At 34.1% G+C, this 27,682-nt stretch overlaps 1 protein-coding gene across 7 annotated transcripts; it reads right to left on the bottom strand.

Annotated features, from left to right (window-relative positions):
- Nucleotides 1-1,508: 1,508 nt before the first annotated feature.
- Nucleotides 1,509-16,163, bottom strand: LOC108657666 (cyclin-dependent kinase-like 1). Of its 7 annotated transcripts, XM_089257962.1 has the most exons (5): nucleotides 6,978-7,207; nucleotides 6,810-6,850; nucleotides 4,428-4,614; nucleotides 2,444-3,316; nucleotides 1,509-1,785 (listed from the first exon to the last, which is right to left on the bottom strand). In XM_089257962.1, the coding sequence occupies exons 1-5, from the start codon at nucleotides 6,978-6,980 to the stop codon at nucleotides 1,642-1,644; spliced, it is 1,248 nt and encodes a 415-aa protein (XP_089114088.1). In that variant the 5' UTR covers nucleotides 6,981-7,207; the 3' UTR covers nucleotides 1,509-1,641. The 7 variants fall into 7 exon arrangements, with proteins under 7 accessions (XP_089114088.1, XP_089114087.1, XP_089114085.1 ...); XM_089257961.1 differs by lacking the exons at nucleotides 6,810-6,850; nucleotides 6,978-7,207 and adding an exon at nucleotides 15,575-16,163; XM_089257959.1 differs by lacking the exons at nucleotides 6,810-6,850; nucleotides 6,978-7,207 and adding an exon at nucleotides 11,713-11,898.
- Between the last annotated feature and the right edge of the window lie 11,519 nt (nucleotides 16,164-27,682).

Here is a 27,682-nt window from a genome sequence, read left to right as displayed (position 1 = left end):
GAAGAAGGCAGGAGGCAAAAAGCATTTGTAAATCGACCTCCCCACTCAGCGATAGTGCTCTCACTCTCACACCCTTTACCGTTTACTCTCTCCCTCTCTCGTTCTCCTTTATTCCACCGGATATGCAAAGTGTGCAGCGTGTTGTCGACTCGACGCTTGACAATCCCAGACAGTTGCATAATCTGTCCTGCCGTTTATGCAAAGTGGCCCAAAAAGAATAGAAACGGGAGACAGAGAGAGAGAGAGAGAGAGTGTGCTTTGAGCGCGAGAGCATGAATGGGATAATGCTAAGAGGTGTCTGAATTGTTAAGCTACAGCAAATGCAGCGCAAAGCGAAATCGAAGTTTTATTGAATAAGTTGATAAAGCATGCCGCAGCTCTTTTTTTCGTTCCATTATCTGCTCAGCCACAATTTTATTGTAGTTTTATAAGACTCTTAAACTTGCCAATAAAGAAACAACAAAAATAAACTGCAAATATTTGAACTTAAAACATTTTATTCAACTCTTGAAAGAAAGAGAAAAATACTTATATATGTATGTATGTATGTATACATATGTGTATAGTGTGTAGAGAGAGCTGTTAAATCAAAGAGTAAATTTGGCGTGAGCGTCACAAATAATTCACTCATTTCGCTGCTGCGACGCCTCGACGCTGACGTTTTGATCCCGTTATATGTGTGGAGTGCAGCAGCCTGCAGAGAGCGAGAGCATTGGAAAACGTATGCTGTTGGATCTCGTCTGTATATGAGAGTGTGGGCTTTGTGGATGTTGTGAGCGCTTGCATTGCATTGCGCTGCCTCTAAGTTGTGTTTGTATTAGTGTAAGTGCTGGCTGAGCGCAGACAGCAACTAGATGTAACTTCCATCATGGAACGATTCAGTCTTTGTGTGTTTGTCGTGCAGATCGGATCTGCTATGGCTTTGCCTTGCGCGTCGGTGAAAATGTTCGGCTTCGTTAAAATTAATATAATAAATAATCTTTGATTTGATTTGATCGTAGCTACGATAAATATTTGACTTTTTTAAAGTGCTTTAAAGTGTTGCAATTTCCTTCTGTTAAGTGTGAAAAAGTGTGTTGTGAAGAAAGGGCTGAAGCTCATTGGAATGGGATCCACATTCGCCGCAGCAGACATATTCCCTGCAGCAGTGAGAGAGAGAGAGAGATAGAAGAATAGCGGTAAGTTATTTTAATTTGTCTTTTGTTTTCTGTAAGCAGCTTATCAGTAATATTCTTTGTGAGCAAATTACCTGTTAGGTCAGTGTGGATACTGTTTGGTTTTTTTGGCAAAATTGTTTTGATACAAAATAGGTCTGAATGCCTTTGTGGAGGGTTTAAAGATTATATGGTGTTTGAAGAAACCATTGGAAAAAATCGTTTGTTTTCTTATTGTTTATTATTATTATTTAAAATATATATTTTTACGATATAATAAGACACAAATAAATTGATCGAAGATATGCACAACTCGTATGCTCCGATTTGCTTGCCAAGTGAAAGAAACATGTTTATAAATATTTTTATATTTCACACTTTACATTTAATTTATTGAAGTAGTCAAAGAAAAACTAATGCTATTGCTGCGCACACTGCAGTAAAAGTAGTCGAGTCGAAAGATCAAAGTAGTCGAGTTCAGTGCAGCTCAGATGGTGGGCAGATGGTGTTCGGTGCGATGCAGCATGGCCGCATTCTTGTTCAGCGGCTGCAGCTTCACAAAGTCCTGATGCGTATGATGGTGGTGATGATGCTGGTTGCTCGGCAGTAGCGGCAACGAGGTGTTTGAAGTCTGCGGGAAATGGGAAGAGAAGTACGATTAGATAGTGTTTTAGATTTCAATTAAGCCTTACCCAAACTTAAAAAAAAAAAAAAAAAAAAAATAAATAAATAAAAAAATAAATATATAAATCAAAATAATTAAAAATAAATAAATAAAAATAAATAAATAAAAATAAAAAAAATAAAATAAAAATAAATAAAATATAAAATATAATTTTAAATTTTATCAATTAATTAATGAAATAAAAAATTATTTGCTTTACTTATTGTTTATTTATTTTATTTGTATTTATTTATAATTAATGGTTTTTAAAGCTAATTGGTCCTAATTTAGTATAAAATCCAAAAAATAAGTTTGTATACTTTATACTTTATTCATTATTTGAATTAAAAAAAAGTTGATTTATAAAAAATAAATAAATAAATAAATAATAATCCTAATAATCAATTTGAATAATCAATTCAATATGTTCGGGGTATAAATTATAAATATAAATAAAAATAAAAAATAAAATAAAAGTTATTTTGTTCTCAAACTAATTTTTAGTACTTATAGTTCTATAAAATATACAATTTGATTTCATTTAATTAAGAGATAAAATTCGAAAACGAATATTTATGAGTCATACCTTGGAAATTTGCTTAAATTAATAAAATTTAATTCGCACCTTTGATTTATCACGCGCCGCTGCGATGGCCGCTGCCTGAGCCGCGCCCGTCTGCATCTGCTGGGCGGCGGTGGCCAGCATGAATTGCTGGGAGGCGAGCTGCTGCTGCCGGAGTGTGGCCGCCTCGAGGCTGTTGATGTGATCCAGTTCGCGCTGCTTGGCCGTGTAGTCGTCGAAGTAGGAGTGCTTAATCAGTTTCTCGCAGGACCAGCGCTTGGCTGGGTCCTTGTCCAGGCACTTCTTGAGCACATCGATGGTGAGCGGATTTTGCAGCGCCTTCGCTGGCATTTTATCCTCGAGCGGCTCCAGCGTGGGCGGCACGGGCAGCGTTATGCCCTTAAAGTATTCATTCTGTCCAAATATCTGTATGTGGCGCGGCAGCAAATCCCCCAAGGTTTTGCGTATCAAATACAGCTGATCCACATCGCTGCGCCCCGGCCACAGTGCCTCGCCGCGCACCAGCTCCGCGAACAGGCAGCCAATCGCCCACACATCCACGGGCGTCCCATACTGCGTGTCGCCCACGAGCAGCTCGGGTGCTCGATACCAGCGCGTCGCCACATAATCCGTATAATTCTCGCCCGGACTGAGCATGCGGGCAAAGCCAAAGTCGCACAGCTTCACCTGACCCTGGGCCGTCAGCAGTATGTTCTCGGGCTTGATGTCGCGATGCAGACAGCCCTGTTTATGGCAATACGCCACGCCCAACAGTGTCTGATAGCAGATCTGTTTGGTCAGCGGCTCCGGACAGCCCTGCGGATGCCGTTCCAGCTCGTGCAGCACGGTCAGCTCACAGAACTCAAAGACCAAGTGCAGGCGACGCTTGCGGCGAAACACTTCCAATAGGGACACCAGATTCGGGTGTTTTAGGTTCTTAAAAATAAACAGAGATAAGAGATGGATTATTTTATATTTTTAATCTGCATAGCACAAAATTTTATGATATTTAACTTAATTCTTATTTTAAAAAACTTTACTGATTGATCAGTACTATTATTATTATTATTATTTTTTTTTTTTGAATTGTAAGTAAATATATAATAATATATCATAAATAATACCATTCTATAAGAAAAGAATTAACATTAAGCTTTTATAAAATTGGGATTTAATTAACAATCAATTATCATACGGACTCAATTTTATTTTTTATAGCAAGACTTCATTTCAAATTTATTATTGCGTATGAATATATAGGTATATTTATTTATAAAAAAAATATATATATATATATATATATTATTTATATAAATACTTTAAGTTTGCTTTAAAAATTTAGTTTGAATTTTTTATTATTTTTATAATTATTTTTACTATCTAAAAAATGTTTATATATGATTTTTATCTTTTTTATATTTTAAGACCTAAAACTGTTTCTGAATTATTTTTGAAATTTTTGTCAGAAAAGGAAAGTCTTCTATTAAAGAAAGAATTTTATTTTAGCTTCGATGTGAATTGAAAAAATATTAAAATAATTATTCCAACATAACTAAGAGAAAATTCACACAAAAATTACAAAAAATTTCGAAAATTTCGATTAGCGATTAGAGCTAAATGATAAACTAATTAAAATGATTAAGTAATATTTTCATATAAATGTTTTATTGAATTATTGAGCTATATAAAAAGTAAAAATTTTTATAGCTGTGATCGATTTGTCTGTATTTATTTATGGCTCTTTTAGATTTTCTTTTAGTTTGGAAGTGAAGCAAATTTGTGGTCGGTATTTATGTATATATTCAATATGTAATATATATATTTATGTATATTATAAAATCTTTAGCGGAACATAAACTATATAATGGAAAAGCTGTAGCTCGATAGTAATAGATAATTTTCAAATGAGAAAAGTTATCGATTTTTAACTACATATATATTTTAAAAAAAATCAAGTATAAATATTTAATCGACTTTACATTTGGCTCTCTGTTGCCTTAGAATAAAATAGTCTCTTAAATATATTTTGTTCCATGCATAAACTCACCTTTAGCAGCCTTATCTCTCGCAATGCTATTTTCCGTATGGCTGGATCGTCTTCAGACTCGACAAATCTTTTGACGGCGACAAGTGCGCCCGTTTCCCGATCTCGACATTTGTAGACAACACCGTAGGAGCCCTCGCCCAGGCGACTGAGCTTCTCATAACGATCCATTTTGCTGCTACCTTGTGGTCTGAAATTGACATAAATATCAATTCAAATTGTAAACTCTATAAATCATATACAGATATACAAATACATATACATAGAGTAATTATTTAATAGATAGACATTTAGTTTTGAATAATTTAGCTTTACCTTAGACTCAAACATTGACCACGTTTGATGTTTGCACGGCGCATTGCTTTGCATTGGGTACATAGAATGCTTACGATGCTATTGCTTTGACACGAACACATGGGGGATCAGAGTCACATATGTATGTATGTATGTGGCATATATGAGCGGTGATCATTTGCTTGATGCTCTTAACTATTTACAGTTGTGCCAATTTTTGCTTATTGTCCAAAAGTTGATTTTGATTTGATGCGATTACGTTTCTGATTTTAGTTAGTGTTAGTTTTTTTTTGTTTTTGCTTTTTTTTTGATGAATTTCATTTGCAGCGAAAACGAATGAGATTAGAAAGTTTTAATGAGTTATTGAAATGGCAGTGAAGGAGTTTGTTGAGCGAAAGTAGAGAAAATACAAATATATTTTGTGCAGATAATTGTTGGAATTTAATATAGAGATTCTGATAGCCTGAAATGGGAAATCTGGGTATAATGCTTATAAATAATAACTGGCTCAATTTGTTGCTTGTGTTAAGGGAAACTCTTATATCAATTTATCGCAAAACTTATTTATTAATTAACTAATTAATTGTTGAATTTTCCCTATCTTCTATTCAATTTTTAAGTATTCATAAATTTAATATTATATAATATATTTAATATATTATATATATATTTATGCACTTCGATTTGTCTACAGGGTTCTATAGGTTTGAAATTCTATTAAACTGTTATATATCGAGCTATATATATGCATATCATTTTATATTTTATGTTCTTTTATATATTTTTAATATATATAATAATTTTAATGTAATTCTTATATGTTAACTCCGCTCTTCTTTGATTCTTGATCTATACTTGGCTGTTTTCTTTAATTCGGCTCATAGTCTATACTTTCTCTGTCTCTTTTTATCATCTCTCTGTCTTCTTCTTTATGGAATATATTTTTCTCTCTTTCTCACTCTCTGTTCTTCTAATGCTGATCAAATTTCTGTGATTCTGTGTCTGCTGCCCTTTCACTTGTTCAATTTATCCCTCTTTCACTTTGTATAAATTATATCTCTCTTTCTCTCTATTTTTCTCTCACTATTGCTACTTATGTTTTTCTCTCTCTTCTCTCCAAATTTTTCCTTCGTTAACTCTCTCTCTCTCGCTCTCTGTCTCTATTTCTCTTTTCTCCAAATTTTTCCTTCTTTTAACTCTCTCTCTCTCTCTCTCTCTCTCTCTCTCTTTCTCTTTCTTTCCCTGTCTCTATTTCTCTTTTCTCCAAATTTTTCCTTCGTTAACTCTCTCCCTCTTTGTTTCTCTCTCTCTCTCTCTCTCTCTCTCTCTCTATTCTCTCTCTATCTTCTTTTTGCTTTGCAGCTCGCTCTGCTCTCTCTCTTTCTCTCTCTCTCTCTCTTTCACTTTTTCTGCCGGTCTCGCCCTATTTCAATCTCTCTCTGTTGGTCTATCTCACTTAATTAATTTTTTATTAGAATTTAAATATTTAATAATTCATAGAGCCAAACTTGGCTAAAATCTTTAAGCTCTCTTGCTATAAATAGCCAAGAAAATACTTTTCACCCGCTATTTATAAATACGAAAACTTGCACAAAATTAACCCAAAGACAAAAATCGATAGAAATAGTAAACGTTAATGTTAGTTGTTCAGTTGTCACCCACTAATAATGTCTCCCATTCCACCGATAAAAACAGGGAAGAAGGCAGCTAAAATCGATTCGCTGGCTAAGCAATGCTAATGCGTGTCCTTTTCCATCAAAATGGCGTACTCTGCATGCAACTCTAGGATTTCTGCTGATGTTTCAGGTCTGATAAGCGCGGAATAGAAAAATCAAGCAACATTTCGCTGGCGTCTCAATGTCAGGCCCGAGGTAACTGAACTTTACGATGGAAACATGTGTGCGGCACATAAACATAGGAAAATGCAATCAAATTGAATATTCACAAGGTACAAGTGCAAATGGAACAATAAAAAAATGAACCAAAAAAAAAAAAAAATAATATATGTATACAAAAATATATTAAAGAAAATAGAACAGAGAGAGAGTATAAAGCAATTGAGGCTTGCCAGTTGCCCAACGGATCACTTACCTATTGGGTATCCATCGGGCTATAATTTGACGTATTTGCCACTAGTTTTTGATAAATTGGAATTGTGCGTGGAGTGGGAAATAGATTTGATGAGAGTTTTACAAATGCGATCTCGAAATGAATGCAAAGCTGGCAGCAAAAAGAGTTCAGCTCGCCTTTCATACACACCATGCGCTAGTTGATGTGGCAATTGGCCAGATGGACCGATCAATATGTTTTCCTTTTGACCAAGGCACCACAAGGAATTTGCCAACGAAATTAATATTATTTTTTTTATTGCTTTCACAGGTCGTCAAAGGTGTGCGACCTGTACGACATAGAGAGAGAGCGTTTTGTTTGACTGACAACCAGCGACTGATTGCCTGGACTTTTGGCCCGGCTTGAAGGGCTGCCCATATACACATATATATATTTTGTAGTTTTTTCACGGCACGCCCCCTCGCCAGAGCTGGGCGCCAATGTCATAGCAATGCGACCGAAAGTTAACAAAGCAAAAAACCACAACAAAAGCAAACCATGCGCAGTGCTGCGAAGTTGTTTCAATTTGTTGTTGTTGTCGTTGTTGTTGTTGTCGTGTTTTCTGTTCAAGAAGTTTCTCATGTGCTCTCATATTAGAGTTAACTCTCTAACTCTAACCAAACTCTCTCTGCCCGCCACCCACTGCTGTTGTTGTTGTTCTTGTTGTTGTTGTAGTGTGTGTGTTTGCTTTAGTACCGGAAAGCATTTGAGGCGTACGTTTTACCTTGCCTTTTGAGGTTAGCTCGCCGCTTCTGGCTAAAACGGGAACTGTGGGCGTGTGCCCCACCTAACTGTGCTACACGTGATATTTTCTTCACTCCAGCCAGAAAGTAGACTGAACTGGGGAAAGACCTGCAAACTGGTGCAGCAGTGCAAGCGACTCGCCCCGCCCTCTCGCTCCCACTCCCTTCCAGGGGGGGCCTTATCCGAGACAATGTGATTTATTAATGTCTGGCATTTTCAGTGTGCAATTATGGCCATAATGCGCTGAAATATTATGGCTGAGAGTCGGCATTAAGGCTCAGCGAGGGTGCTTAACGTGCTGCAAACTAATTGAGAAATAAATAGGTAATGCAAGTTATCAAAAGTGAATTGCGACTGATTAAATATAAATTCGGTATTTCATGGAGTTGTAATGAGCGAGTTGGAAATTGAAATTCAGTGCAGTGCAATTGTCGGATAGTTAATTATTAACGAGTTGGAATCATTTCTCTGGCCAGGCATATCCGACCAGCAGGTACCCTAGCCAACGTGGAGCAGTTGTCCTCTACTTAATTTGTATTCACTGATCAGAGATTTAATTGGAAATGGGTTTCAGGGGCTTTATGTCGTTTCAATGTTTTCTCTTTTTTTTTTTTTTTTTTTAAATTAAAAAAAAAATTGTTTTTGTTTTTTTAATAAATTTCAATTTTTTTATGGGAAGTGTTAGTTAGTGTTTGCATAATTTAGAATTTAAGATCTATGTAGATACAATTTAAATTGACTCCGCTGTTGATCTTGAATTCAGTTAATGTTCAATATTTATAACAAAATTGAAGCTTTGGTAAGCAGATGTTTTTTTTTTATTTATTTTTTAATTTTTATTATTTTTAAGTCTGTTATTTATTTTAAAATTTATTTATTTTTAAAATTAATATTATTATTATTATTATTATTATTATTATTATAATTTTAAAATTTTTTTTGTATATATTTTTTAATAAATTTTTTAGATTTTTATTTATATTATTACAAAAACTGCAACCCGCAGACAGTTTAATTAAGAGAAATTAAAGGAATTATTTGTAGTATTAGTTAACTGGAGTTTCTAGGTCTTTAAGCTAAAATACCTTTTAGAAAATTCTAGGAATTTTGTCTTACCTTCGCAGCGAGAACAGCTTGGATATTTCAAACATTTTCATGGTGAATGTCGTAATATCAATTTTGTTGTTTATTCTAGCTCTTCTTCGTCTTCTTCTTTTTTGTTTTTTATTTCACCTTGTACTCTTCGGTAAAGACAGTAAAGACAACACGGGGAGCAGCGACAACGTTAGCACCTATCAAATATGTTAGCACGAGACGATGTCGAAGCGCCAAGAGCCGGCAATTGACTGAAGTTGAAGTTCTGGCCCAAACACTTGGCCGAGCCAGCCAAATGGCCAGCACGCCAAGAACGGGCACGCGAACAAGCCAGAAAGAGATAAAAGAAACAAGAACAGCAGCAGCAAACGAAAAATGGGAATAGAGAAACTCGATTGCATTTGCGGACATTGCACATACGCCGCGTTGGACACTGGCGCTTCCGCCGCTGTAGGTTTGCGTGCGGCATTAACTACGCGTTAACTAGCATGTACTCAAAAATGCATTGAAATCCCACTGAAATGAATTACTAAACAATGTCACGCACACAAAAGGGGGCGAGCGAGAGAGCACTAGCACAGCAGTGGCAAATGAAAAGTCTGCTTAATTCCACTCGCCTGAGCCCTCTAATTTCGCCAATACACTGGACGGCTTTTGACCTTTTTGCTATGTTTTTTTTTGTTTTGCTCAGCTAACGCTGTCTGTGGGGCGCCAGTTGTAGAAGCGATTCGCGCAATTCACTTTGCATAATTATACGCGATTCGTTGTGGACACTCTTCCGATTTTTCAGGCTATTTTTGCCCACGTTTTGCATTTGTTGTGATTTTTCTACCAACAAGGCTATTTTTTTTTTCACGTGTAATTGAAGGCGTTTTCATGGCTCTTAATTATAATCCTCACACAACCATCCAGAGCTTTCGAGGGCTCGAGAGTTTCGACCACGCAGCATTGTTCGTTCCCTTTGAGCTGGGTTCAATAGTCGACACTTGGCCAGCGGCTGTTCAACTTTTGGCCAAGTGGCCGGCCATGCCTATTGTTATTATATTGATTGTGTATTACCGAATCGCCGGATAATTCAAGCGAGTGAGCGATGTCTGCGGTTCGGGGTAATTGAGTCGAGCTAACAATGAATTTGTAAGCTCCTTGCTTAATTGGATGGCGTAATAAGTAGAGGCAATTGGATAAGTCGAACGTGTTACAAGAGAACGATAATTCAAGTAATTTAAGTTTAATGTTTTTTTTTTTAGAATTTAAGTTAAATAATATATAATGTATAGAATATGATGTAGGCGTATAGTTTTAGAAATAATTTTATTATTATTATTATTTATTATTTATTTATATTTATTATTATTATTATTATTATTATTATTATTATTATAATTATTATTATTATTATTATTATTATTATTATTATTATTATTATTATTATTATTATTATTATTATTATTATTATTATTATTATTATTATTATTATTATTATTATTATTATTATTATTATTATTATTATTATTATTATTATTATTATTATTATTATTATTATTATTATTGTTATTATTATTATTTTAATTTTAAAAATTTCACATTTTGTTTAATAGTTTAGTTAGCATTTTTATTTTTTTTTTTGCATAATATATATATATTTTTTTTTAATTTTATACAAATACCTAGATTGACCTTTCTGAATGCCAAAATTGAAATCATGTGAAGAAAAGAACAGTCTACATATAAGATACCAACGCATGCATTAAACCTCATACATACATGCACATATGTATAACATCAGCTATCAGTATATTATTAGTCATTTCCCTCTCTAGTCCAAACTCTATTCATTTATTCATATACAATAAAATTGTTAGAAATCAGCAGGTCATAAAAAATTCAATTATATTCAAATTCATTTAACAAATCGACTTCCAACTACGTCAAGCAATTTTGAATAGAAATTAGATTTAATGCAATTATCATTGCAATGCATTGCAAAACTTTTCACTTGCTAAAAATATGCTTGCAAATTTGGAATAGCCCGAATGGGGAGCAGCTCGTAGCATTTAAAGTTGAAACAAAGCCACATCAAACTGACCTTTCAGCCAGGCACTCAACACTTTTTTACGGAGGCAAAAAAAAAGAACAAGAACTCGCTTGGCTTAAAAATAATCTGCAGAAGGCAAAACTTTTCGCTCAAGTGCTGAAAATATAAATAAATATGCTTGGCAAAAAGTTTACGTATATATACCCTTTGCTAAGGTGAAAGAGAGGTATATGTGTTTTTTAATGTGTTGTATATTTGATATGTAGTATTTTTTAGTTTTAGGAAACCATTCATAGAACCCTGCAAATGCATAATATACAAGATATTTATTTGCCCTATAGTTAAATTGATATGTTTAAAGCTCTATTCAAAATGTTTAAAATTTCATCAATACTCAACATTTTTCAAACTTGTTTCACATGCTTAAAGCGTAAAACTTTTAGCAGCAGAAGAACTAAGCAAAAGTTTGCCATTTTATATAAAATACAACTCCGTTAACACCTTGAACAGGTATTATGCAGTCGAGTGCGTGCCGTAGCCATATTTGTAGGCAAGCAGGCAGACAGCACAAAGAAAACTGGCAAGGGAAGTGTATGGAAAGGGTATTTGGTTAGCTCCAAAGTGGCAACGGGCGGAAGGGCGGGGGCGAGTTGACGTGGCCTTGACGTGGGCAAAAGTGCAATAAATAACAAGCTATTAATGCCAAATGTGCAGCACAAACCGCACGCACGCCACTGAAAATCGAAGCGAGAAAAGTATTGCATACTTTTGCGGGCTGCAGACAACACGACATGCGTAGGGCGTACGGCTGAAAGGCCAAGGACAGCGTGTCCACATGGGCGTGGCTGTGTGTGCGCCCGGATTAAATGTCATTGGGCGCAAAACTTTTTCTTTTTTTTCCTGCACATTTTTCACTTTCCTCTGGGCGGCCCCAAAAAAAAAAAGTTAGCCAAGCTAATTACGCTGAAGCCAATGGCAAAAAGTTTTGACTCGCTGCGAACTTCGACCTACCTGTAGTAGTGCTGGTGTCTGACATTTAGAGCCGGCTCCTGGCACACCTGTATCTTTTGTAGCAGCCGATAGAGGAACGAGTCTTGAAACGCCTGCGGTATGTAATAATTGTGAAACATTATAATTTCAACGCGAGTGGCGGGAATCAGACACGTTTGCACCACAGCAGCGCGAAATGTGGACTACGCTATTGTTCCATCTATTTTATCGATATGGGTATAGAAAGATGTCTCTGTATGTGTGTGTGTGTGTGTGTGTTCTTTAAAATGCATTGGACATGTTGCATATTTAATGCATGACTTGCCATTTTGCCGAGCTGTCTTCGCTCCCTGCTGTCCCCCGCCCCCCACCCAATTCGCGTATTGAACCCGCTGACAACGGCCCAGGTGTTTGATGCTTTGGCTGTGACGTGTTTCGTGCTGGCAGCGTCGCCATTTCCCCACATATATTTTTTGTTCGCTCCTTTTGGGGTCACTAAACAGCTGCCACACAGAGGTGCAAGCAGAAGTAGCCGGCATGCAAATGAATCACAGGCAGCAAAAGTAGCTTCCACCTGCCGGCCTGGTTGCCAGAGAGCGAGAGTTGTGCAGTGAGGCAGTCGGCAAAAAAAAACAGAAAAAAAAAATCAGACTCAAGGAAAAAAAAAAAACAGCGCATGCAAAATGCAGCTCATGAAAGTCCAAAGCAGCAAAGGCAGCTGCCGCAGTCTGGGAGGGCTGTACAAGGGGGATGGGTAGAGAAAGGCGAGCCAATATTGAAGGGATGTGCTGAGTGTGTAGTGAAATGGAATTGCTTTGCGACTCTGTATATGAAAATCATGGCGTGAATGTGCTGAGAATGCAGCTACTTACATGCGGAGTGGAAATCAAAGTTAATATCTGGCAAAGCATACAAAGAAATATAAATATATACATACATATATATATGTATGTAAGTATATGCATACAGTTGAACTGCTCTATAACGAACTAAATGCTGTCCTCATGCAGACAGCTTTATTAGATTTATATATATATATATATATTTATTTATTTGTGCAAAATAAATTCTTGTGAAATTCTGCTTTAGTTAAAATGTAGACATTACGAGAGTTCTCAAAGAATGCAAATATTTATAATAAAAAATATTTTGTGCTGAAAAAATTTGTATGTCTCCATCAGAACTAAAATAGTATTTCATTTTGATTCATTTTTATTTTATTTTTTTCTACATTTCTTTTATTAATTATTAAAACAAAACCAAATTTATTTTTATTTTTCTTTACATTTTTTTTTAACATCAGAGAAAAATGTTTTCATTTATTTTTTTTTTTTAAATTATATGTATCATAATTGTATTATGAACATCTTTTTTATTTTTTACCGAATTTGTCTTCATTTATGATTTTTATTGATCAATTTTATATTACATTTTAAAAATGATAATAAAAACAAATACATGAGTTAACAATATACAATTTAATATAAATATATAACTTAAAAGTACAAAGTATTATACCAATAAATTACAACAAAAAAGTAAGTAAGTTAAGTATTATTAAAGTAAAAATTATCTGGAAAAAATATTGATAAAAAAGTCAGAAAAACATTCAAATACGTACATTTTTTAATATTGATAGCACTTAAAATATATACCTACAATTAAATTCTTTTGTGGAAGAGCAAAAAAGTTTGCAAATTAAAAATACCATTGCATAAATATTTTAATTTACGAAATTCCTTAACAAATGTGAACATGTAATTAGAATTGTAAGTTTTTTATGCATTTATTTTAGCAGAAAAAAATATGTGAAGAATTTCCGGTTTTTATAGCTTACACTGATATTTTTATTTTTATTTTTTGTTTTTGATAATAACTTGATTCAGTTAAATTGTGAACGTTAAGTAAAATTATATTTCGCAATTAATTCGTAATCACTTTTAGTTGCAGAAACACTTTAAATAACAGTGTAATCAATTTCTCATTAGAATAATACCATGCCGACAAATTTAGTTGCCACAAAAATAAAAAACTAAAGCCACGACAAGACTCGTGCTCAAACTCTTCAATTAGCCGCCAATGCTGACAACAAAATGAGCCACATCAAAAGCAACAAATCCAAATATTAACCAACACAACCCAAACAAGCGAACGACCAACTATTCAACCAACTATTGCAAAACCCCGAGCGAAAAGCGAACCTCAGACTGAGCCCGCAAAAAACTGCAATCAAATTGAAATTCAATCAAAAGGAATATGCGCAAAAAAAAAAAAAAAAATATATATATATATATCAGAAAAAAAATACAGAAAAAAGTACACAGACATCAAATTGCATTGATATGCGTCCATCGCTTTGTTTGACTTTTTTGTTTGGTTTCACGATGTGGGAGACAACACAGAGACTGAGGGAGGGAGTGAGGCAGAGAAAGAGAGAGAGGGAGAGAGATAGGGAGTGAGACAGCGCTTCTCCCATCTGGGTATCTGGGAGTCGACTGACAGCCAGACAAACAGCTCAAAAGGAATATTGCATACTTATTGGCAGCGGCAGCGGATGATTTAGCGGTTTTTAATGCTTCTTCTTCAGCTGCTTCGCTTTCCTGCTCGTCGACCCGGCCAGCCATCCGGGCCAAGCCTTTGCGCCGCACACATGTCAACGCCATTTGCGAATACGCGCGCGAGTCTGCACAAAAACTGCGGACGGGTCACAAAAAAATCATTTTTTTTTTATGGAAAATATTTTCCATGCACTTCTCGATGTAAGTTTTATAATATATATATTTTTTTTTCATTGATTGAAATCATTTGAAGAATTCTGCTTAACGAGTCTTCTCCACGAGGAACTTCAAATATTTGCAGCAGCTTTTAGTTGGCTATCTACGAAATATTTATCAAATATTGGCGAATAAGTTCGAGATTTCTTTGCACTGCAATGCAATGCATGCATTGGTCAGCGCAAAAGGAAATTAATGAAAATTCCAGTTTTTTATATTTAATAAATTTAGTTTAATGTACTCAGTTTAGAGATATGATATAGAAATTTTTGCTGAATTTACATTAGTTGCAGATTAATTTAAACTAGATATTAAATAATAATTTGACATTATTAGTATAAATAAAACACATGAAAACATAAGATAAATAAATAAAAAAAAAAAAAAAAAAATGAAAAATAAATTATATATAAAAATATATACATATTTTGTAAATTGTAAAAAAAACCTAAAAATAAAAAAAAAATAATTGTATAATTATTTGTTTATAAATAAATATGTTTAATATTAAAACTTGTATTTTCTACTGTTCCCGTCTTCAATTTTTCCTATTGCATCTTTAATTAACTTATTTAATATATCAATAATTTTATACAAATAAATAAATATTTATGAAATTGAAATTTTAATATTCCACCTAATTTTATTTCTAACTTTGAATTTAATTTTAGTTATAATTTTAGTATATATAATTTTAATATATATTATTGTTTGTTATTTTATCGAACAGATAAAGAAATCTATATTTATGGCAGTGCTATAATTTTCTTATACATACAATTACAATATACTCTATTTGATTAACTAAATTAAATATATTTATAGCCAGCTATAGAATTTCATACACTTCAGCTATTTATACTTTTTCTTATCTTGATCAAGTTCAACTTTTGGTGTCTAGTAAAGCAAGGCAACTGTCTGAGGCTAAAGCTAAACAAAGTCAGGGCCTATGAGGCCACATGGCCAATTATCACTGCGTCAATCTAGAACTTGACAATGAGTACGAGCATAGCAAGCATATGTGGAAATGGATAAAAGCTTTATAGCACATATCGTAACCATGTATAACTGTAGAACTTATAGACTAACTTTGTAAATTTTGGACTCACCTTCTGGGCAGAAGTGGAAGATGATTACCAAACAGCCATAGACGTTTCTCTCCGAACCATTTGTCCATAGACCCTTCAGTGTGGACAGCTTTGAATTGTCTTTTAAATGATATTTGATTTGTTTTTAATTGTTCGCAGCTGTTAATTATGATTTGCCACTAGTTTGGTCGACATTTTATTTGATTTTTGAATGAATTCGAATTCTCGTTGTTTTTATTACTCTTGATTGGGCTTCACACGCGTGTCTCGAAAATGACGCGCCAAATCGGTTTGTCGGTCGACTGCGAAATGTTAACAAAGTTTGTTTATAGTACGCCGGAGTCGTAGCCGGAATTTTCAGTGCGGCGGCATTGAAAACGCCGACAAGCATGGCTAAACGAAAGCGGAAGGGGGTTTGTTGGGGTGTCAGCGCCGGTTGACATGGGCAACGCTGTTCCGTTTTCGGGGCAGGGTTTTCTCAGTCATGTCGTTGTCGTTGCCGTTGTTGTCGTTGTTGTTGTTGTAGCTGTTGCTTTAGCTGTATTTAAGTTATTAATAGTGTTGTTATAGCCGTAGCTCGTGTTTGTGTTTTGCGTTGTCAATCCATTGTCATTAAAAACAAACAAGAACGAGAGAAAATAATAGGAGAAGCAGCAGCAAAGTTCGGTGAACATGTGCACAGCAAAGTTTCGAACTGCCTTGATTTGGCGTTGCCCAGCAAATTAGAATTCGAATCTGAGAGTATTCATAATAATTTAATGAGCTATTGTGCATTGTCATAGAAATGTGGGAGAGACACGTTTTAACATGCTTTAAATGGGGGCTGCGACAATGATTATCTTGTGGAATATACAAACATTTGTTCGACTGACATAATTTAGACACATATCTAACTATTTGCCCATTTTTTGGGGACAATTATATATTAATACCTCTGCCTGTGATCGCTATTATTATACGCTGCTATTACATTTGATAAATCAGCAAGGTCAAACGCGTGCTCATATAAAGGGTGTGGCATATGCGAGGTCAAATCAATTATCCTGAACGTAAGTAAGCCTCGTGCTCCTAATGAATAGACAACAAGCACACAGATCGATTAATTAAACATTAAACACGAGCAAGCAACTGCAACAACTATGAAATAAAAGGAGTAAGCAATATAATGGGATCAAAACAACTGCATAATACCCGTTCATTATACAAAATAATGAATCGTAATAATACTAAGAATTTTATATAGAAGTTTTTTGCTCAATGTAAACATTTTATAGTTTTCTCTTTTAATTTTATCAAGTTCAATCAACTTGCACTTGAGTGTAGATTATATTACATATAATTATATTATCCCATCACTATATCACATTTCTGTGTTCGCATCTAGATTTATTAGAAATAGTATAGTTTAATAAAAATAAATATATGTGAAATACAATAGATTTACGTGAGGACAATATATAATAGTTTTTGATTTGCTACACGCTCAATATTCAATATTTATTGCGACTAGCATAAATATTGTTATAAGTTCCAAAGGTCACAGGGATATTATATAGAATTAATATGCTCTTTAAAGCTCACGTATAAAAAATAAACAGTAGCTCCGCTTACACAAATTTTATTTTTATAACAATCCACATTGAGTTGATGTTGACGAAAAAAAAAAAAAAAAAAAAAAAACAAACTGGTTTCCTTATAAATATTTCCCATGTTCAAGAAAATATAAATGAATATAAAAGTTGATTGGTTTTCGTTATTATTTATGGAAAATTAAAATACATATGTACATTTAATTTTGAAATAATAAATAAAAAAAAAAAAATAATAATAATAATAATATATGTAGCTAGCTTGATACTTCTATAAATGTATAAATATATTTTTCTATACATAAGTAAACAATACGTATATTCTTATAAAATATTCAATTCTACAAAATTGATTAAATGAATGCATTTAATTATGTTATTTGTATTTGTCAATACACGAACATTAATATATGCTCATATATCGTCTTCAAATGTACTTTATGGTATTATTCTTTCGTTAACACTAGTAAATCTCTATTCTATATTACACCAAACTGTCTGTTACAAAATTCGCTTTAACAGTGATTTTGCTGCCCACAACAACAGACGTTTAACATAGTTAAACTTATTTTTCAAAGCTGGCAATGCTGTCAACAGCACTGTTAATGCTAATAGCAACGCGAATGTTTTACCGGCTACAGCATGTGCCACCAATACAGAGGCAGATAAACAAACACACAGACACACAAACACACACAAGCACACACATATGCACTGGAGCACTTAGAGAAAACACCGGTGTCAGCAGATGTATGCAAAAATATAGATGCATTTGACCCTTACTCGAGCATCAGCGGCAGCAACAGTAAAAACAGCAACAACAACAACGACGACAAGAATAATAACAACAACAACAACAACAACAGCTACAACTCAAGCAGTAACACTAACACTTTACTTTTCGCCTTTCGTCCGATTACCGTTTATTTTTGTTGTGTTCGCTTTGGCTTTGCATTTAAAGCTTTCGTTTCACTTTGCTCCATTTGCGGCAAATATTTTTTGCTTGCTTTTATGTGTGTTTTATTTTTTCTCTCGTTTTCGTTATTCCTCTTTTCTGTGGCCAATGTGCGATAACCTTTAAAAGCTGCTCGTATGCTAAAACTAAATAATGACAAGCGGAACGAGCTAAAAACGTAACTGCACCAGCTGCGTGCATGACAATTCAAGTTGCTTAGACAACAACAACAGCAAACGAATAATAATAACAACAGTGAAAACAGCAACAGCAACAGCAACGTCATGCTGTCTCGCTCTCGCCGCGTGTAGTACGTGGTTGCCTGGACAACTGACAAACGGCAACAACTTGTAGCCAAAACTAATGCAAATTACGTACACGCGCTCTCCTGCGCTCTCTCCCTCTCTCTGGTTTCCTTGTCACCCTTGCTCGCATTGCAGCATTGTTTGGCTGTCTCGCTCACGCTACAAATGAGCGCAATTGTTTTCGTGTGCAACAAATTTTTTATGATTATCTTCGTTCGGCTCTCACTTTTTGCTCGCTCACGCTCTCGCTCTCGCTCTCGCTCTCGCTGTGCTTTCCCCTCTTCCTCACAAATCTCTTTGCCTTAGTCTTCATGTCTTTCACCGCAAGCAGCTTAAACTTTTGCTTTTGCTGTTGCATAGTTTGCGGCGTTGTCTTCCCATCCCTTGCCCGTTCGCCGCATTTTTGGCCAGGCAGGATTAACACCTGTTTGTGCCTGGCTGCCGAGCATTTTGTACGTTGAATTTCCAAGCCCGGAATTTATTGTATTTGTTTACAGGGTTTTTGCGTGCACAATTCTGCGTTTTGCGTTCTGCGCTCTGCGCTCTGCGTTCAGTGTTCTGCGTTCGCCCCCAAAAACTTATGGCTGCCGGGGCTTAAGTGAAAATAATGTCATGGAGATAATGCGAAAAAGGAAAGTGCACGTTAGTTCTAACCATGGCTTAGCAGCCAGCCAGCCATTGCATGCCATTGCATTGCATTGCATTGCATTTGCCAGCATTTCATTTGCATTAAAGCCTGACAGTCTAATATGGCCAAAACACTTGAGTACAACATGTCCCCGGGCATTTCGCATCCATAAGTACATACACTATGCGTAAGGAAGCTTATGAAGAGTTAAGAGCTCGTTTGCATTATGCTAGCTCCGACTGGAGGCTATAAATTAATGGTAAATACTAAAGCCGTAGATGTAAACGGAATAGAAAATATAGAAAGTGCCGAGTGTAAGGCGAGCAAATCTTTTGGAATTTGAATGAGTAAAAGGGCGTGACACAGCCTTGAATTGGAAGAGAAAGCTCTGAGTTTTATGGGAACTTTAACTGAATTCAGTAACAATTGCAACAATTTGATCTAAGCTCTCCATTCATAAATTTATATATTAGTTAATAAAATCAATGGAATCGTTTATTCGTTTATGCCCCTAATCGATCTTGAAAATTGAGAGTTCAATTTTAGCTATAAAAAAATAAATGAAATGGATTCGGGGGAGACGAATAAGTATGCAGACCACCCTCATTCCGATAATTCTTTTGTGGAAAAACACTTTTTGGATGAAAATTATTTTCTTGAGTCTTGTTAAGTGGAATTCTCCATGAACTAAAAATCCGTGTCATTCATTAAAAATACTATTCTTTCGTTTCTATCTTAAAGCTCAAATACCTATACAATGCCAATTTTATATATACAATAATATATATTCACTTTAACCTACATTTCATAGAGTAAGAGTGAAGCAAAATTGCTGTTTTCATCAACTGCTTTTTATATAATTTTTTATTTATTTATTTTCTTTCTCAATATCTGCTGCTTAAGTAAGATGTGTTTGTCTCTGTGTGTGTGCAGACATATCGTTCATACTGTGCCCCGTGGCACACAATCAATGACTTTATACCGGGGTGCAGGTAACATAATCTAACTGAAGTTTTGCATGCCTTCATTGTACCACCTTAACAATAACACTACGAGCAACTAAAGAAAACCAACGAAACGTTATATAACAACAACTACAACAAAATTGCGTCAAAACTTTCACTGCTAGCAGTATACGTACTCTCCTCGTACACAATCCTTGTGCAACCAGCGAGCAGCAAGCAGCAACGTACAACCTTGCAAAAAGTTCCATAACAAAATTTATGCGTGTAACTGGGCGTACGAAAATGCTGCCAACACCAACACCAACAGTAACAACACCAACACCAAGAGTAACAGCAACAAAAACATCGTCAGCAGCCGCAACAAAGGACAACAACAACCGCAACAAGCAACAACAACGGCAATATTAATAATACAACAAAAAAGAGAGAAGCAGAGAGAGTGAGAGTGAGAGAGAAAGAGAGAGAAAAGAGCGAAAGAGAGATTTGATTTAACAAGGCGAAGCCATAATACTCTTGTAGACGTTGAAGGATAATGGGAGTTTATATATAGAAATACATTTTGTATATTTAGATGTGAGGTGTTTTCAAATGAATATCATATAAGTATATATCAAGCATATATAGTTGGTTAAGTTTGTTATCATATATAGAAGATAGAAAGTGGTTAAAACAGGAGTTTATAAGAACATCAATTAGGTTTACATACCAACATTTACTTTTGGCTTAAATATTATCTATCTATTAATACTTATTATTCCATATCCTATCCTATGTTTAATAAGAACTTTACACTTCATACTTGCAACCAATATTTTTCAAAATAAATATTTATCCATTGATTTTCCTATACAACTGCTGTATACATATATCATATTTGTATAGATCTCAAAATAATATAAGCAAGGAATGTGTAAAATATTTTTTAAATAATAATAATACAACAAGAGTAATGCACTGTTTCACAATACTCTGTAAAACATGCAGCTGCAACTTTTAAATAAATTTCTAAATACTCGACTCGAGGCGCGCGCACTCAGACGATCGCAGGTAAACGAGGCAAAGTTTAAAGGACTACAAGGAAAACAAAAAATATGCGAACGGAAACTGCTCAACTTTGAGAGCTGGAAATGAGATGAAGCCATGAGTGTACAGAGACGAGGAGGGGTAGGCTGATAGAGAGAGAGAGAGAGAAGTAACACTTTTGACTTTTGCGGCGGCGAACTTTTTGGCCTCTCTCTTGCTGGGCCAACTTCTTAACTCGATGCGCGATGTTGGTCTAAGAATTTATGTTAATAACTTTTTGTTGTGTCTGTCGAGGTGTGTGTGCGTGTGTGTGAGGGTGTGTTTGTGCATATACCGTAAGTTATGCCTGATGATAATGGCATTGATAGCGCAGTAAATATTGTATATAAATTATTGGAATGTGTTTGACTTTCTGCCTGAGCCCGCAGAAAGTTTCATTATTGTGGTTGAGATGATTTGCATTTGTTTGCTACCAAAAATGACTGTGCAAACACTGGCGGCAGCTTCGAAAGCTTACCGCTTAGCTGTTGTTAACAACCGAACATGGTCTTGGCAATTAGCTAGAGCTTAAAGCTTTCTTTATGTAATTGGTAGTATCGTGTTGTAGAGCTTTTTGTTAGTTAAATTGAAGCTTTGCTGTTGTTGCCACGCAACAGTTACACTAAATAACAGTTTCCACTGGGTTTGTTGTATTTGCCTCCACTGTAGGGCTTAACGCTAGCATATCAAAATTAATTTGTATTAAATTAAATATATTTTTGTTTTTAATACTTGATTTAATAATTTTAAGTATGACAGATATTTATATAGATGTTTTGTTATAATAAATTATTAATGATGATGAAATTAAATGCAAAAACTAATTATAATAAGAATATTAATAATGAAAAAATAAAAACAATTTAAAAAATATATAAAAAACAAATAATAATAATAAAAAAACAAACAATTTAAAAAAATAAATACATTTTTTAAAATTAGTAAATAGTACTAAAAAAATATAATTATAATAATTAATAATAATTAATCAAGAAAAATCAAAAACAATTTAAAAAAAAATAATAATAATAAAAAAACAAACAATTTAAATAAATTAATACATTTTTTAAAATTAGTAAACAGTACTGCAAAAATATAATTATAATAATTAATAATAATTAATCAAGAAAAATTAAAAACAATTTAAAAAAAAAATTATAATAATAAAAAAACAAACAATTTAAATAAATAAATACATTTTTTAAAATTAGTAAATAGTACTAAAAAAATAATAATCATAGTTTTATAATTATAATAATTAATCAAGATAATAAATAATAATAATTTAACAATGATACAAATAAAGCAGCGAAATAATTTTTAATTTTGAGGTTAGATAAAATAACTATATTTATTGACTCGATACAGAACTGGCTAATTAGCCAGATTAGAGCCTGGTAGCCTGGGCTGCCTTTTTATCCTGCCGTATTATCCCGCATTTAATTTCAAGTTGGAGCTCTTACAGCTGCCACTTTTTTTTTGTTTTATCTCTCTTTGCTAACGTCACAGAAGTTTCTGCATCTTTGTTGGATTATTGTGAATCCTTGTGTGGGAACTTTCAGAAAATCCTAAGATCAGATATATGTCAATTACAAAGACATTTCAGCCAGCCATCTATTGCATTTATCTAAATTGGCAAATCCTTTTCAGACTGCATCTACTTCGCTTATCTTCTTATGCTCTTGAGCCAGAAATCACTGCATCGGTGCTTCACCAAAATCACTTTTCATATCAGCGTCGCAGCAGCTGCTGGCTGCTATTCCTTAAAAGGTCTTAAGTCTGCTTACAATGGAGTCTGTTTACATCCAGTAGTTAATATAGTTATTTTAATAAGATTTGTCAAATATTAAATAAAAGTAAATAACATTAATCATAATGTCAGCAACAATATATCAATTGATTAGCAATGCAAACAGTAACCTTTCTAAACAATCTCCAAATATGACCCGACATATGCGAGGCAGACACGCATCAGTGGAGCCGAAGCAGAAGCTGAAGCTGCTAATGTGATAGTTAAACAACCTTTACACTCACACATCAACAGCTTTTGGGGGTCGGGAAACAACAATAACAACATTGTGAGAAGACTGCATGGATGCCACAGCCCACACACTTGATTCTGACTCTGACTCGCTTGCTCTCTGGCTCGCCGCTCTGGCTGCTGACCGAGACAATTAATGCAAAATGCTGCATACGCCCTGTAGGCCGGGCCATAACGGCAACGTGTATACGACTAGTTGCCTCTGGCATATTTGAGCAAATGGTTGAGGACTCAAGGGACGGTTGTGGTGGGCAAGCGGAGGGATGCATCGCAGACAATTGCATAGGCATTGGGCATTGGCATTGCCGCTGGCGTTGGCGTTGGCATAGAGCCGGGCGCAACAGCATTCAACTGGCGCTTATGTTTTGATAGCCCTGTAATTTCCGCCCATAAACAAAAGCTGGCGCTGATTCGCATTCGCATTCGCATTCAATGTGCCAGCTCAGTCTAGGGGCTGCTCGAATTTAAGTGCAACTATGCAACTTGAGCGATTGCTTGACTCAGTTTAATGAGCTTGGCAATTTAAGATTCGACTCAATGTAGTTATATGTTGACAGACTTTGATTTGATTGATATAGTATATGGTGCATTAGCAAATGAAAAAATAGAATATTTTGTAGAAAAAATAAAAATATTTTTCCTCAGCTAGTACTCGAAACTAGAACTACTTATTTTTTCTTTTTTTATTATTTCACTCTGCACTCCTAATAAAAATATTTTTAAGTTTTTTTCTATATATTTATATATACATATATTCAATTATTATTATATTAAAAAAATGTTTTGTTTTTTTTTTTTATATTTTTTTAATTGCTTTATTTCTATATACGTGCTCCTATTTTAATTTAATTTTTAATATTTTTCGTTAAATGATGCTTCGTCTTTTTGTCGAACTTCAAATCATTTATTGCAATTTTTTTTTTTTTTTTGCCCCAAGAAGATTTTATTTTAAAATACACGTTTTCAAAATCTATATATTTTTCTTTAAAAAATTTTTGTTCATCCAAGAAGTTATTAAATAAATTGTGTTAATAAATACTGGCCTAGCATAAACAAAAAACAGTTACTTCGATAAAAGTGCTATAAATAATTTTCGAATACTGAATAAATTGCTTAGTAATCAGTTATGATTTTCTTAATTATAATTTTAAATATAAAATTAATGTTGGCTTTTCATTGCCAGGCTCAATAATAAAGATTTATCTTAGTATTACACATAAGAACAGCCTGAGTGTAAATAGAAATAATCAACTTGACACTTTGACATATATTTGAAGTCGACATTCAACTCTAGACGCAACTTTTTCACTTCACATTGCGAGAGTTCATCTCATATACCATAAATCTGAACTTTTCAATATGCTAAAAACAATTTAATTACTCCAGTTGTCTGCATTTGGCTGCCCCAAAGAGTAAATTTGGTTGCTCGGCTCGTGCGCTCATTGTTGAGTTCTATGTGAAAGCGTTTTGCCACCATCGATTCAATCTCAATTAGGCTCTTCAGTTTCTGGATTTTGTAAGCATTGACGTAACTTCCTAACCCTATGGAAAATTTTGGGCAAATAATTTTGTGCACATATGCCGCATTTTGTAGGAGTATTTGCGGAAAAGTTTCAACAGCCTGAGCGGGAGCAGGAGAGGGAGCAGGAGCAGGAGCAGGGGCCGTGGCTAAACCAGAGCTGTGCTTCGCTTTTTAGTTTTACAAATTGCTTAATGCCACACCACAGTGCCGCTGTTATGCATTCCGGCCTCCCCTTCCTCTCCCTCTCCCCGCCGAACCAGAGCTCAGTTGACTGGGCCCCAAACTACTTTTGATTACTGCCGCAACTACAATACAGCTACAACTACAACTACAACAACAACAACTACTACAACTACAACTGCAACTGCTGCAACTAAAGCGAAACTCCACTCACTGCTATACAGCCTCACAGTTAGGCAGGCAGTCGAGCATAACTTTTACTCTATTGACTGCACAGCCTGCTCCTATCTCTCTCTCTCTCTCTCTCGCTCTCTAACTCATGCTTTGTCCCACTCTCTCTTTCTCTCTCATGTCTGCAGCTCGATTGGCTCGAACATGCTGAAAGTTGGTTCGTTGAGTTCTTTGGTGGCCCGCTTATGCTATGCATTGATTAAATTTGACTTAAATTGCATTAAGTGTGTATGCACACACACACACACAGCGCTCTCTTTCCCTTTCGCTTTTTCAATTCTTATTGTTTGAAATTGGATTTTGTTGCAACGTGCCAAATGAATTTGCCGCCCCGCCCACTTGTTGCCCCCATTTTTCGCATTGGCTAAGAAAACGAACGAAATTGAGTTGTCGAAAACCTCGTTCATTATTTATTGGGCTAATTGAGAGCTCGGTGTATTGTGACAGGCTTTCTCCATATTCCATTCTCTTCGTTTGATTTGTTGATTAGAAAATTGAAGCCAATCAGAATGAAACCCAAATTATTTTAATAAAAGACTTCTGGAAAAATAAAAACAAAAATGCATGGCAGTGTGTAAATAAGCAATGCTTATTTAATTATTATTTTTTAAATAAAGCAATTTTAAATGGTAGTCAAATCTGCTCTTGACTATACTGTTAGAAAGGTTTTATATATGTATGAATTTTGAAGACGATTAAATTGAGATAAACTGTGAGATTTGTGATGCAAGAATGATTTTATATACTAAAATATGTATATATATTTATAATGATATGTATTATTTAATTGTTGATTGATTGATAAACTTTAATTTAATATTATTTAAATAGGATTATTAAGTATGAAGAGCTCCCTTTTAGACATATTTCACAATATTTCCATTTATAATTATTTTGCATTTTTATTTTTTTTTTTGTTCTTAGTAGAATATCTCAGAGTCGATTTCTGCATTTTTAATACAAGAAACTTATAAATAACAAAATTCTAAAATAATTTAATGAACAAAGATATTCAATTTCTAAAGTAAAAAATAATTATGTAATATAATTAATATTTTAAGAATGACCTTTTCTTAATTTTAAATCTTATGTTTTAGTTCATAAACTACACATTCTAAGTGCATTTATTATTTGTCTCTTTTTTAGCATTTTTATTAAATATATACATACATTCTTTAAAGAAAAGATTCAGATTTTATGGTTTGAGTTAGTATTTGCGTTATAATAATTTATAAATGGTATATCATTTGACTTGTTATTCTGTGTGTGGAGGTATTGTATATTAAATTTGATAATATAATTATCAAGTTTGAGCCGTTGTTCAAGAATATATTAAACTATTGTTTTTTCTCAGTATTCCAGCTAAATCAATGCCTAATGCATATTTCGATTTTTTTAATACTTGTTTGTGCCATTTAAAATACCTTTGCATTGTTTTAATATTTTGATTATAGAGATACAGAAAGAGAAAGGAAGCAAGGAGAGAACCTCGAAATTCGTCTCAATTGAAAGCAAATAAATATTCAGTCTAAAATCAATAATAAGAATGCATTTCAGAGACTCTTTGTATGCATATGCGTATACGTTTACAGTTTGTGTATGCATTTCATATGCTTTGCTCTTTGCAAATATTTTATTTTTAAAAGGCATCCATTAAAATGGAATCTCGGAATATGCGCATAATTCTTCCTTCCAGCTTTGCTTAGCTAAAAACCACAGCAAAACTTAGTTTAGAGCCGATGTGAGTGCTTTGCAGTGTTTGCTGAATATCTGTCATGGTCATAACTGGGAATATGTCTCAATCTTTTTGCACAAAAACTTTTGTCTACAATACGTACATGTTATGATTGTTGTTGTTGCTGTTGTTGTTGTTGTTGTTTGTGCAGTTGTTATATTGTGGTTTTGGCTCCATAACATGCCACACACATTAGGAAATGTTAAAATGACATAAAAACAGAGCAACAGCCAGTGACAACAATGTGACACCTGTTTTTCTCTAGGTATATATACGTCGGTGTGTGTGTGTATGTATGTGTGTGTGAGTGTCTCTCTGTTTATGTTTCTAGCGCATTTAGTGACATTTATGTGCAGCGTGGCGTTTTATTTGCAGCTCAATGCACAGCAAAAATTGCTTACGAAGTGCGCCATGAGTTGCACTTGTTGTTGCTTTTTATATGCGAGCTATATGCACTGAGAGAAAAAACGGCAGCTATTTGGTAGACTTGAAATAGAATCTGATATCGTTAAGATATCTGGGAATTATTATCGTATTTTCTTATAGTTTCTTCTTAATTTCTTTTAGGCAATACTCAATAGTATAGTTGGCATTTTGGAAATTTTTTGAGACATGCCTTCAGCTGCTGCTTTAGGAATTTTAGTTTACTGTGTATAGAGAGTTAAGCAACTCTGTGCTACAATCTGTAAATTACGGAATATTTTTGTTGTAAACTTTTGAATTTATGCAATATGTTCATGTCTTTAATCTCATGTCTAAGAATCAAGGCTTTGTTTATCACAAACGTGTTTGATTCATCTTATCTAAGACCTGGAAGCCATTAAAAATCGAAATTCACTTTATCCAATATATAAATACTTCAAATTTTATTATTATTCTTTTTTTTTTATTGTATTTATTTTATTTATTTTATTTT

The sequence above is a fragment of the Drosophila navojoa genome, chromosome 3, assembly GCF_054131105.1.
Source record: "Drosophila navojoa isolate 15081-1374.11 chromosome 3, UAZ_NAV_1.0, whole genome shotgun sequence".
NCBI classification, from domain to species: domain Eukaryota; kingdom Metazoa; phylum Arthropoda; class Insecta; order Diptera; family Drosophilidae; genus Drosophila; species Drosophila navojoa.
This window is presented reverse-complemented; position numbering and strand designations above follow the sequence as displayed.